Source organism: Thalia democratica, chromosome 9, assembly GCF_965202585.1.
Source record: "Thalia democratica chromosome 9, ktThaDemo2.hap1.1, whole genome shotgun sequence".
Classification (NCBI taxonomy): Eukaryota; Metazoa; Chordata; class Thaliacea; order Salpida; family Salpidae; genus Thalia; species Thalia democratica.
This window is the reverse complement of record NC_139173.1, coordinates 37,139,386-37,152,228: the sequence shown is the minus strand read 5'-3', so window position 1 is coordinate 37,152,228 and position 12,843 is coordinate 37,139,386. Positions and strand designations below refer to the sequence as shown.

At 25.8% G+C, this 12,843-nt stretch overlaps 1 protein-coding gene and 1 non-coding gene across 2 annotated transcripts; one reads left to right on the top strand and one right to left on the bottom strand.

The window, feature by feature from the left end:
* Nucleotides 1-704: 704 nt before the first annotated feature.
* Nucleotides 705-777, bottom strand: Trnar-ucu (transfer RNA arginine (anticodon UCU)). Its single transcript has one exon. It is a non-coding gene; the product is annotated as a tRNA-Arg (tRNA).
* A 3,141-nt stretch (nucleotides 778-3,918) lies between these two features.
* Nucleotides 3,919-11,614, top strand: LOC145844445 (uncharacterized). Its single transcript, XM_082951846.1, has 11 exons — nucleotides 3,919-4,041; nucleotides 5,714-5,833; nucleotides 6,059-6,254; nucleotides 6,571-6,681; nucleotides 6,936-6,979; nucleotides 7,105-7,264; nucleotides 7,463-7,612; nucleotides 7,929-8,079; nucleotides 9,464-9,569; nucleotides 10,682-10,793; nucleotides 11,405-11,614. The coding sequence occupies exons 1-11, from the start codon at nucleotides 4,000-4,002 to the stop codon at nucleotides 11,455-11,457; spliced, it is 1,245 nt and encodes a 414-aa protein (XP_082807972.1). The 5' UTR covers nucleotides 3,919-3,999; the 3' UTR covers nucleotides 11,458-11,614.
* The last annotated feature ends 1,229 nt before the right edge of the window (nucleotides 11,615-12,843 follow it).

The window sequence follows — 12,843 nt, the reverse complement described above, 5'->3', positions numbered from 1 at the left end:
TTTAGACCGAATACTTTGAGCATTTTTTGTCGGTCAATAAAAAATAAGTATACACTAAATTGGGTTCAGCTCCAAGCGTCTTCAACGTGTTTTAATTGCAAAACTTGTTTGAATATAAAAAACTGGAAACTCGTAAAACTTACTGTAGAAACTTCAAAAGTTTAGTACACAACATTAAATTAATTAAAACTATTAAATTAAAAAATTCAAGCCAAACTCTGTTGTATACGTATTTCAATAAAACGTTAATTTATAAACAAAATTATTGTTAATTTTTCCTATAAATGTTTTACAAAATTTTCAAAAGTGTTAATTTTTTCGACTAGTTATAGCATTGTAAACATTCTTTCTAAAATTATAAAATGTAACTTTGCAGTAATTTATGGCTAACGTACAATGCTAATAGTGGTTTAAGGAAATTTTATTTGTTACTTATTTACATATTCATGCTCATTAGCTGGGTGACCGAAAAGTCTTTTTTTGCATCAGATATTTTAACTATACCCAGTCAAGCGTCATTTATAGTTTTAATTTATTAGGAGAGATTGCTTTTTTTTTTAATAAATAAAATGTTTCAGTATAAAAAAATCCTCAATAAAGTTACCAAGAATATAAATATTGTAAAAAGAGTGGCAGCAGTGGGATTCGAACCCACGCCTCCGAAGAGACTGGAGCCTTAATCGCTCGGCCATGCTACCCAACCACATCTCCGCCGGGACTCGAACCCGGAACCTCTGGATTAGAAGTCCAGCGCGCTATCCATTGCGCTACGAAGACGCTTGAAAGTGAGGGCATGTTACGTTTTATAAAGTGTGTTTTGCAAGCTTTTGTGACGTAATAGTTAAGGCGTTGTGCTAAAGCATTTAGATCAGTGCTTAGCTTCTGCTAAGTAAACAGTTTACTTAAATTTATACTTTTCTGCTATCACTATGTTTGGTGTAGCTAGTTGGAATTGTAATTATATCAGTTTATATTTTTATTATGTTAATGCTAACGTTACTGTTAAAAAAATTTAAAATTGTAATTTTATTTACGTGTTAATATGTTTATTTATAATCGCTTAGTAAATAACTAAATCAACTTTATATATTTGTCTAGCATTTTTAGACAAAACTCACTTACTCATAATTTTATTTCTTTGTGTAAACATTTAATTTAACAAAAAGTATATTAAGTATTTTGATACGGGTTTAAGCGTTGAAGTGTATGTAAAACTACTTTATTTAATAACTAAAAATTATAAAAATAACAGTTATAATATTTTTTAAATAACTTGCTTGTATTTATGTTTACAATTGTGTGCTAAATTATGTACTAATAATATTCATAAAATAAATTTCTATTTGTTACTGATTGATATACTTCTATTTTTTAATAGTTTAAAACCTTGGAAAACTTTTATTTTTGTTTTTATTGATTGTCCTACTGCTGAAGAAACTTTAAATTTTAGCTTACAACTATTGGTTCTAACTCAAAAATAGAATAATAGAAAAATTCTTTAGCTTAAAACTTACATTATATACCTTGCTATTTCTTATGTACAAAAAAAAAACTAGTTAATAATGAAATCATAATATTTATTTATATTACAAATGAAACATAACTAAAATTATTTTAACATCTTGTTTCAAAATCTTTATAAAGCTACCTTAAATTAGTCAAGAAAGTTGTAAAATGATTTAAGGCGAAACTAATAAAGCAAAACCCTGATTTGTAAAAAATATCTTGTAAATTTTTATAACTATTTAATTTCTTCTTTAGTTTATAAAAACTTGTTGAGAAAGCATGAATAAAAAACAAGTAAACTAAGATATTTATTAATTTTACAATAGTCTAAAAAGTATTATAATAGTTTTCTAAGTTTTATTTAATTTAACAACTTTATATACTTTTACTTAATTGTTTTTTTTAGTTTAGGAAAACTTGCAGAAGGTAGACTAAATAGTTTTACTTGTAATTGCAATAATATTGAAAAAACAAGTGAGAACAAAAACTAAAAAAAAAGTTTTTACAATTATAGACTTAAGTCATTCTAGACTCAAGATGAATTCATCATTGTGAAATTTTAAAAACAATTTATACACTGCTTTCAGATTCAGGTGTTGAATATTTCTTTATTTTTTAAATTTATTATTGACAAAACTTGAAAGCTGATTACTAAGGATTTTCAATTGTACAGATTTTACTTGTTTTAAATATCAAAACAAAATCGTTTAATCTAAATTACGTTTATCAAAAAAAAAAAAATTAAACATAAAAAAAGATACTTTTAGAAAACTTATTTACACATTAAAAGAAATGTTTGAAACTATAAAGACTGGTTTAAAAAGCTACAGTTTTTTTAGTAATACAAACCAAAAGAGTAGGGAAGTAAATAGTTTTCAAACAATAAACGTTTTTAATTGACATTTGATGGAAAAATAGACATTTAGGATTTTAGTAAACGCAGTAAATTGTTTTAAAAAAGTTTGTATACAAAATCTTTATTTTTTTAGTTAAAAGGTTAAAATACCTACAAAAATTTGTGGTAAATTAAGATACTCTTCTAATTTTTTTTCAATAAATTCTCAACAATACACAAAACAAAACTTATTTAGCTTACTTTAAGAAAATTTGAATCGATTAGCAAAATTATAATCTTATCCATATTTCGTAGACTAACTTTTTTTCATATTTGCATAAAATATTATTTTTAATTTACTTTTTCACTTTTAAAATAATTTAAGTTTCTTAATGCTTTGCTACAATATTACAGCAATTTAAATAGAAAGAAAAAACATGATACATCTTAACGTAGAAAAAATATTAAGTTTACTTTTTAACTAGTTTTATTTATTATATAAAAAATCTTTTTTAGGAAATTAGATTTTGATTTACAGTTCTACTTAATCATACTGCTTTAACTATTATGCAATTGGAAGCGTGTGTGATTAATAATTTAACTAAGAAAAATACAATTTTGTTATTTATGCTAAAAAGTTTGTCCGTTTAAGTAAAATAAAAAATTAATTAAACTGCGAAAATAACTTTTCAACTATTTATTGATTGTTATAATAAATAAAAACAAATTTTTCCGAGTTTTTAAATATATATAGACAAGAAAGAAATAATTTTTTTTTAATTTAACATTTATTTCCAAGTTCTAACAACAAACAAAGTTTGTATAAATTTCAAAATAGTATTCACCATAAGCGAACAAACAAAACTACCATATACGAGCATATGTACTTTTGCTTTTGATTTTTTTTTCAATTAATTATACATTTTGTTAAGTTTTAGTAGTTATCATACGCAATTAGCAATTAAAAAAAGTATGATCTAACGAAAAGGGAAAAATACTTGATCAATTAAAGTTTACCTTAAAAATAAAAATTTATTTTTTTCCTGAAAAGCACAGATTACTAGCCAGATCAAGCAAAAGAAAAAAAGGAGATGAGAACTTTAAATAGCAACAATTTATTTTTAAGGACCACAAAACAAAATAAACAAACTCAAAATGTGCACATTTTTTGGCAAACAGAAAAAGTAATTTGAAAAGGTTTTAATTTACAAGTTTGAACTCAAATACAAACCTACATACTGAGTAAAGGTAAAAACAATGAGAAAAAACTTACACTTAAGACTTAAGTTTAAGTGCCAAAGAAAACATTTTGAATAAACTTACCACGTGTATGTAGTTCTAAAACATTGCTTTTTATGAGAATACGTTTTACAGAAAAAACAGCACATTTACCGAAGAAAAGTCAGAAAAAAAGTAGCCTTATTTGTCATGACAACCCAAAAAGTTTGCAATAAAATCAAGTACAAAAACAATTAGAAGGAGAAAAAATCGGTAAGTTAAATGTCCTCAAGGCAAATAAATATATTGACTTGACAATACACATAATTTCTGAGAGGCTTTTCTGTACAAGCATGAATCACAAAAGTTTGTTTTTATTTTTGTTGAATATTTTTTGTGTTTTTGCAAATCAGAAAGTTGATAAGTATGTGGCAACGTCAATGTACGATATTCGAATGGTTATGAAGCCTATTTCTGCTCATGTTAGTTTTGTGTTTAAGTCAAAATAAGTTACTGATGTTTTTAATTGTATAAAATTGTGCTGTTTATTTTATTTTGTTTGTTAAAAATTAAAAGGTTACTCATTTTGCTCATATTAGTTTACTATGACATAAAAAAAAAAGCTTATTTGTACTCTACTCATATCTGTTTTTATTTTTTGCTTGTGTATTTTTTAAAAATTTGAGCTTTTACTAACATAAATATATCTGAAAAATTAAAACTTTCTTATATTAAAAAAACAGTTTTTGATTGAAATCTATTGCTTAAGTTCTTATTGTTTTAATGAAACATATTATTTAGCTTCTACAACAAAGCTTTGAAAGTTATAAATTTACTAGATAAATAATACGGTGTATAGTTTTAGGAATTCTGTGGTTTTGTAATTTATTTGATACCGACCTTATTTTTAATGCATTTATAAGTTTTTGGTCAACTCAATATTTTCTATAAGTAGAAAATTGAAACAACTAATCATTTTGATTTTACCAAATCTGAATTGTTTATGCCATTAAAAGATGCAGTCTTTAACACTTTTAAAAAACTTATTCAAGTTTAAATTCTAAAATTTAATCTTTTACTAAAAAAATATTTTTATTTTAGTACATGCCTGACACAGGAATAGGTTTTAGTGTATATAAGCCAAAAGATTTCAAATATTGTACTTATATAGAAAACTACTTTTGTAAACTTACTTAAACAAGGTGAAAAAACTAAAAGCATATACAAATTTGATTTAGTAAATTATAAAAGTTTTCTTACAACAACAAAAATTAATATTTCAAATATAGCAATTTAAAAGCGTGTAAAATTTTTTGTAAAAAAATTAGTGATTTAGTATCTCGTTAAATCTTGAAAATGAAATTTTTTCAAACAAATTATTTAGTTTAAAACTAGTATGTATTTTATATTAGTTACAGCATCTTAAAATATTTTTATGTTGTTGAAGTTTTAAATTATCTTAAGATTTTGATTTTGATGGAATAAGTATTTTCTTTATATAATTTTGCTTTATAATTTTTAAACTTTATTTACTTATGATTTTTTTCCAGCTTATTTTTGTTCTTTGTTGAAAGTTTTACTAAATTGTATCACTGCTTCAAAATTCATAACTTTGTATAAATCTTTAAAACATACTTTAAAATCTAGATTATGAAAGATATTAAAATCCAGTCAATCAACAAAAATATTTAGTAGTTCTTAAAAAACATTAAAACTTATTAGCTATATGCTTTGCTTTTTTTTGTACAGTTAGTCTTACTAAAAAGGTTTACAAGAAATTTAAACCCTAAAAACATAGAAATTTTTATATTTAAAAGGAAACTTACCTTAAAATAGATTTTTTTAAAAGAAATTGTTATGACACAATTTAAACGGCTAGTTAAAAAAAACGAATATGAATTGAATAAATAACCTTAGTTACATGTTAGTTTCCAAAATTATTATTTACAAATACTATAACTTTGTTTGATAAACTATTTTTTCAGACACTGCATCTAGTAAAAGCATTTCTTTTACAAGTATTAATACCTTAATCGATTATAACAACTTTTTTTAATAAAAAACATTGTTCAACAGATACTAAAAAAAACTCAACGAATGAGCAAACGTTAAGGACTTTTTTTTAAACTAAAAATAATTTGAAACATTTTTTAGATCATGAAATTTCATTCGTCAACTTCACAAACACTAGCAACTTTCGATCTCGCTTATACGACAGCTAATGGACAAAACCGGTTAGTCGAAGACCTCCCAAATCTCATGAATAAGCCGAAAGTAAGTTGACAAATGTAATATATGTTTGTTATATACCTACTTTATATATTGATGTTTTAATACTGTGTTTATGTTTGGTTGTTTTGATCAGTACTGACTTTTTTAGTTAGTTTATTTGAATTAAACTTGTTATATTTACACTTACTAAAAACTAGAAGTTAATTGCATTTGTTATACTCTAACTTTACTTTATTCTTACTTTTAATAAAATCACCATGGCAACAGTGGATCCCGTCAGTAACCAAGGTTATCACGGGTAGCGGACACTTACCCTACCCCACCAAAGTCGGGGTGTTACCCCAAAAAACTTTTGACAACCAACCGTCGTTAGTTTGGTGGATAACCGCGGGAAATTTCAACGGGATTCAGTCGACAGAGGGCGCAATTTACCTCTTGAACATGGAAACCGAACAATCTTGGCGTTAGTTGGTTTTGGGTTTTGTTTACCAGGGATTAGTTGTTGTAAATAACTAGGACTTTTATAGATTATATTAAAGTTTAGTAGTAGGCTGTAAAAAAATAAATATTGTTAATCGTGGAGTAAATTATTAAATATCATTTGTTAGTTTAAAGTCTTTATAAAGTGTTTAAAAAAGCATTATAACAATGTTGTTTGGTAATGTATTTAACAAGACATTTATTAACTACTAAAGTAAAGATTCTAAAATATGCTCAGATTGTGTATTGCACCCTTAAAATGTTTTTAGTTTTAATAAGAAATTTTTAAACTTTCGCAGGGCCCTCAAAAATATTCTACGACCCGCAAGCTGTGTTTCGTCACACTGAATGGGTCGATATGGACATAGATGGGAGGAAAGACTGCGTCACTGTCAAGGAGACTAAAGGAGGTAGGTAAAAATAAATAAGTATGCAATGAATATTTTTTACATAGTTTGCATATTGAACGGTGACAGTTATCAATTAGAAAAATAATTTCTGAGAATATACATATACTATTTTAACAAGAGAGCACTTATGAGCTTTAACTATTGTTGAATGTTTTAATATTTTGGCTGTTTCCGTGATAAAAAATAAAAGCAGTACTTTAAAAATTCTCAAGTATCACAAAACATCATGAATAACACTTATTTTATTTTTACAGACGGGGCATCTCTGATTTGGTTGCGGCAGCCTTCAAGTAATCAGGTAAAATGTTCAATATTTTAAGTAAAAATAAACCAACTTATATGTAACAAACATAAAAATTATACATCATCTGCAACAAATCAGGTAACATAATCAATTTTTGAAAAAAAAAATTAACCAATCAGGGAGCGGCTTGGGTGGAAACGCGGATATCAAACGTGACTGATGACGTAGGAGGAGGGGAATTCCGCATGCTGAGATGGCCCAAGAGGAAAAGGAGGAGGCACAAGCTGTTCGCCGTGGCGGGAAGGAGGACCAATCAGATCACTGTGTACTGGAGCGACGGTTTGTGACGTCATAATTACTTTTTTGTTTCGTAAAATGAGGATAAATCAGATAACTGTGTCTGTTAATGTTAATACATTTATTTTTTAAAACATTGTATTGGTTGTACTGAAAAAAAAAACGTAAAACAATTAACTTTTAATAAATTCATCATTCATACCAAAAACTTTAAATCAAAATTCCCCTATTATGAAACAGACGTGGACAACGATTGGACGCAGACCCACCAGATAAAGTCCAGGGTCATTGCCAAATACGACCAGTTTGTCCACATCGAGGTCAGGAACCTGAACGGGGACCAGCGACCAGAACTCATCGTCACAGTGGCAGCCATTTCCGGTCGACCAGGTTAGATGTGACGTCATTGTTGATTATGAATAAACACCTGTTTTATTATTCTTAAAATGCTTGTATCAAGTACACTTGATAGTTTACACGTACCATACCCATGTTAAAAGAAGTCATTTTTAATGTTTAATACCTTAATAAAAAGGTTTGTTTTTAATAATTGTAACCCTCAACAAATAAAGTCAATTTCAAAACAGTTAAAACTGTTTAGTTTAAAGGTCAACCTTGTTTAAACCAATTTAACCTATTAAAAACCAACTCATTAAAAATTGCCATAAAACAAACAACTTTTAAGAATTTCCCTAAATTGCAACAGGTCGCTTGATGGCGTACGAGGCACCGATGGACGGCAACTTCGGTACCGGACGGTGGCGAAGTCACGTGCTGGCAGAATGGACTTCGAAGACGAAAAATTATTTGATAAGCCCCAGAAGCGCTCATTTGTTCTATCCGAAAGATCCTACAATGTAAGTTTTTGTGTTTTTTTTTTAATTAATTTTTGTTTAGGATATTTGAAGGACATTTGTAAAGCCACGTACGATAATGTTAGTACTTGTATATTACTTTAATTACTTTTCATAGTTTTATACAGGTTTTCAAATGTTTGATTGTCTAATAAATTATTATCTATTTTTTTTAGAAGCTCACATTTCTTCTACCCTAAAAATTTGAAAGTTTTAGCATATAAAACTTTTCTAAACTCGAATGTTTAATTCATATAATTTTGAATGTATTTTTTTTAAGTAATGACAAACAAAGACAGTAACTACTTTTGTGTCTGAGTTGAACCGAACTACTAAAAATAAAACAAACAAAAACCTTGTATAACAAGTTTAATTTACGAGCAAAATTTTTAGTTATGACTAAAAGTTTTTGTACTTATTTACCTCTTTTTGCAACAGTTTGAATATATTAATTCAACAGTTCGAAAATTGTTACTTTTTATTACAATTCTACTTGAACAAGATTTCATCATTAGCTGATAATATATTTTTAAGTTAAACATCATTTTGAAAACAAAATCTTAGAATATTGAAAATTATATTGTTCTCCTTGTTTATTAACTAAGATCTTTAATTTTTATCTTTAAATACAAAAGTTCTACAATTTTATTAGTTTAACGGAAATAAACGCACTTTTTTTAAATTGCATTAAAGTTAAAATTTCAAAATGAAAATCTAGTTCACGCTTTCATTCCATGCTAAAAGTAAGTTTTTAAAAACTAGGTTTTTAAAAAAGTATTCGTGCTAGACAAACAGTTATTTAGATGATATTTCAAAAATTAATGTGCTTTTTAAAAAAATAAAAAATACGTTTGTAGGTCTTATTAATATCTACAGGCAATTTTTTATTTTTTGCAAAATTTTAAATATTTTTTCAGATATTTTTAACTTGTTAAAAATAATTACATTTTTAAGTTAATTTTAGCCATATCTCAGAGAATATTTAAACTATTTCAAAAAAAAGCTAGATATTAACAAGACTTACAAACGTATTATTTTTTTTCAAAATATACAGTACATTTTAATTCAAGCTCCTTTGTATCTTTTTTAAGAACTTGAATTGTCCGAATGTTAAATGGTCGTGCACCCATTCTAGTACTGATGAACAACAATGTGTATAAAACAAACATCATAAATAAATTTGAAAATTCCTACTATACTTGCTGTTTTATTTGTCTGATTTTAAGTATCTTAGTATCAAGAGGCGATGGTAGAAAAATAAAATGAAATTACCTGGACTTTAATTTTTTTATAACACGTGTTTGTGTGTATTTAACTTTTGTCTAATATTGAAGATAAATTTGAAAAGTGTTTAAATATAATGAACAATCATTATTGTTTATTACAGAGCTATGCGCCCAAATATCCTAGTGTCAGGGGGTAGCGATGGGAAAGTTTACGTCGTCTCACCAACTAGCTGGTACTATCTTAAGTGGGATTATAAAGTTAAAGAGGTAAATGATACTTTTTTATAGAACTTTTTTTCTAAACGTAGAAACTGTTTGGATGTTTAAAAATGGTTTAAATAGTTCTTGTCGTTATGATGCATGTAATTAACAAACTTATTCTATTAGAGCTACTTAAAGCAAATAAAAAGTTTTTTATTAGTTATAATGTTATTAAGTTATTATGTGCAGTTATTATTTTATAGAAAAGTCAAAAAACTACACAGTTTTAATAAAAATCTAAAACCTAGTTGTTCAAAATCTTGTTTACTCAAACTTAGTAGACATTTACTTGTATTTTATTTTATTATTGTTGTAATTTCCTTTAAATTAAACAATAAAAAGTTCTATTTAAATGAGAGTTACCAACAACTGAAGATCTCTTATAGTTAACTATCTGAGTAAAAAATTGTATTGTTTGTAATAATCTGTGAAAAGAAAAACTAATAGAATTGTTATTGCAAGTAAAAGCAACTGCTTAAATCTATTCTTAATCAATTAAAATCAAAAAGAGAAGCATGATCAGTATTAAACAAAAAATAAATCAAAGTAAAGTCTAGCGGTTCATTAAAACCATAAAACTTTTTAACTACATTATATAATCCTTAACCCATAACTCTCAATTCACAAATTACTAAAATTTTTATTTACTAGCTACTTAATTATTAAGGGTTAACCATACCAGCTATTTAAACCTACTTATTATTTATCTTTAATTTAAAAATTGGCTTATACAGTTTTATATTTTCAATAAAGTTAGTTGTTCTTGTTTTAAAGAACTTAAACACAACTGTTTTGTTCAATTTTAGCCACACGATTTTTATCTAAATTACTTAAATTTTAAAACTATTTATATGTATAGTTTTTATACAGATAGTTTGAACGAGTAGCTTTCCAGATATTTTCAGACAAGTTCTTTGTTGCGACTAGTTTTATATTTTCCCTTTAAATTTTTTTGAAACTTTCATCTAACTATTTAAATTTTTCACATAAATTTTTCCATCCAATAATTTTTTTTGATAAAATTATTTATTTGGAAGTTTAATTATCATATTTTTCGACAAGTACTCAGTAGGAGTATATATTTATTTTCAGATATTTTCAAAATCTAACTTTTTCAGATATTTTCTGACAAGTATTCAGTGGGGACCCCGGCAGTCCAAGATGTTGACGGAGATGGAGACGTTGAAATTTTCATCCCCAGTGGGAAGAGAATCCATGTGATGAAATATGGTGGGTTTGTTTATTGAATTTAACATTTTGATAAAACAAAAACAATTCACATTATGAAAATGGTGAGTTAAATAATCTTATTTAATACTTTTATTAAAGAAAAAAATGTTTTTTGAGATATAGTGTATTTATACATTTTTACATATACTTTTGAACCAGTCGGTGAAAACTTCAATAACATGGGTGCCTAATTATGTTTCTAGCATAAAAGTTCTGTTTAAACTTTTTTTAAATTTTAAATTAACAATAACTTAAAAAAACATTTGAGTTGTTTCATGTCGTGACTCCTTTTAACCCATTATGACGTCATGGCGCAAAGCCCCGAAATCTCTTGAAAAACATAAAATTACTTTTTACCGCTATTTTCATGTTAATTTTTACATAACTATTCTCAAATGAGTAAAACGGTAACGGAGTAATAATTAATTTAACACCTATTTACAATATAGATGCTTTTCAGTTTTATTTATACAACGAACAACATTAAATTTTTGTTTTCAGAGCTTTATATTTAAACAGAAGCATATTTAAAAAAAATAATGAAAATTGTTTGTTTATCAACTATTTATACAGTTTTAGTACTATCAGTATAACATTAAATATGTAAACAGGTCTCAGCGTCAACAGAACAGGGTCTTTACTCTCCTCATCAAAAGCTCTCTGATAAAACTCTTTCTCCTTTTTACCCCTTGGAGGAGGTGGAAGTGTATATCGATCCGTCGTTGTGTTGGAGCATACCTGAGAACGTTTTTTTAGTTTGTGTTTTAATTAAAAAATATTCACCTGGCTGTAAATTTGAAGTATTTTTTTATTATACAGGGTTGCCACTCTTTTAATTAATAGGGAAAATCATTTGTTTTAAAGCATATCAAAAGATGAATATTTTTACAGAACTTTTATTTTGTTTCTTGCTTTTATCTATTATGATGTGTGTTATTATTGGCAGTGGTTTGGTATACAGATTAATAAACTTGTTAAAAAAAAATAATTGTGAACAATAAGTAAGGTTATTTTAATTTCATATATTAGTACATTTTGTAAGTAAATATGGTAATTACTTCCTATAGTAGTCTTTTTCGACGAACTTTTCTGACAAACTTTTTCTAATTTGCATATATCAAACCAAACTACCGACGAACATTTTAAAACTTGTCGATCTTTATAGACTAACTTTTTTTTAAGTGTTAAATTTATGTATTTTAATTCAAGGTTGATAAACTTGACCAAACTCACAAAAGCTAATACGAAAAGCGCCACCTAGCCGTTATTATTTTAAAATTGAAATTAAAAAAGAACATACATATAGTTAATGGTAATGAAAATTAATTTAATAATAAACGTCAAAAAAAAAATAAAATAAATGAATATGATCTAACTATATCATAAAGATAAACAAAAAAAACAAATATAAATTAACAAAATAATAAACATAAAAAGAATGTACAAATAAACAACAATAAAATATAAATAACAAGAATATGATAGTGATAAGTGAATTTTTTTCTATAATAAATGACATCTTAATGTAACAATATAAACCTATAATTAAAAAAAAAGATATGTATAAAAAGAAAACCCTAAAAATAAGAAAATATTTAACACACAATGATATAAAAGTTTGTCACCTTTCTCTTTTGAGTTTAGGTTATAGACCTATTTTTATCAAGTTGATAATTTTCAAAATTTTTATATAGTCAAAACCTATAATGCAAAGTAAAACTTCTAATTTAAATAATGCATAAAAAACTTTACGATCTTCTGAACTTTTAAATAAAAAAACACCTATACTTGCATTTGTCAATGTGTAAGCCAATTTTTTAAAGACTCTTACACAAACAATTCGTAAAAAAAACAGTTAGAACTTTGCAAACATGTTTTTTAATGTATTGCCTAGGACAGGATGTTTTTACTTTTGCTTTTAACAGTGTATTAAAAATTTACGGTCTTCTGATTTGTTTATATTAAAAAACACCTTTACTTGCTTTTTTTAATGTATAAGCCAATTTTTTAAAAGATTCTAATATAAATAATTCTTAACAAAAACAGTTAG

Coding starts and splice junctions, on each gene's coding strand:
- LOC145844445 (XM_082951846.1), top strand. CDS start 4,000: ATGTACGATATTCGAATGGTTATGAAGCCTATTTCTGCTCAT. Junction 8,080..9,463: donor TATCCGAAAGATCCTACAAT/GTAAGTTTTTGT, acceptor TGTTTATTACAG/AGCTATGCGCCCAAATATCC. Junction 10,794..11,404: donor AATCCATGTGATGAAATATG/GTGGGTTTGTTT, acceptor ATATGTAAACAG/GTCTCAGCGTCAACAGAACA.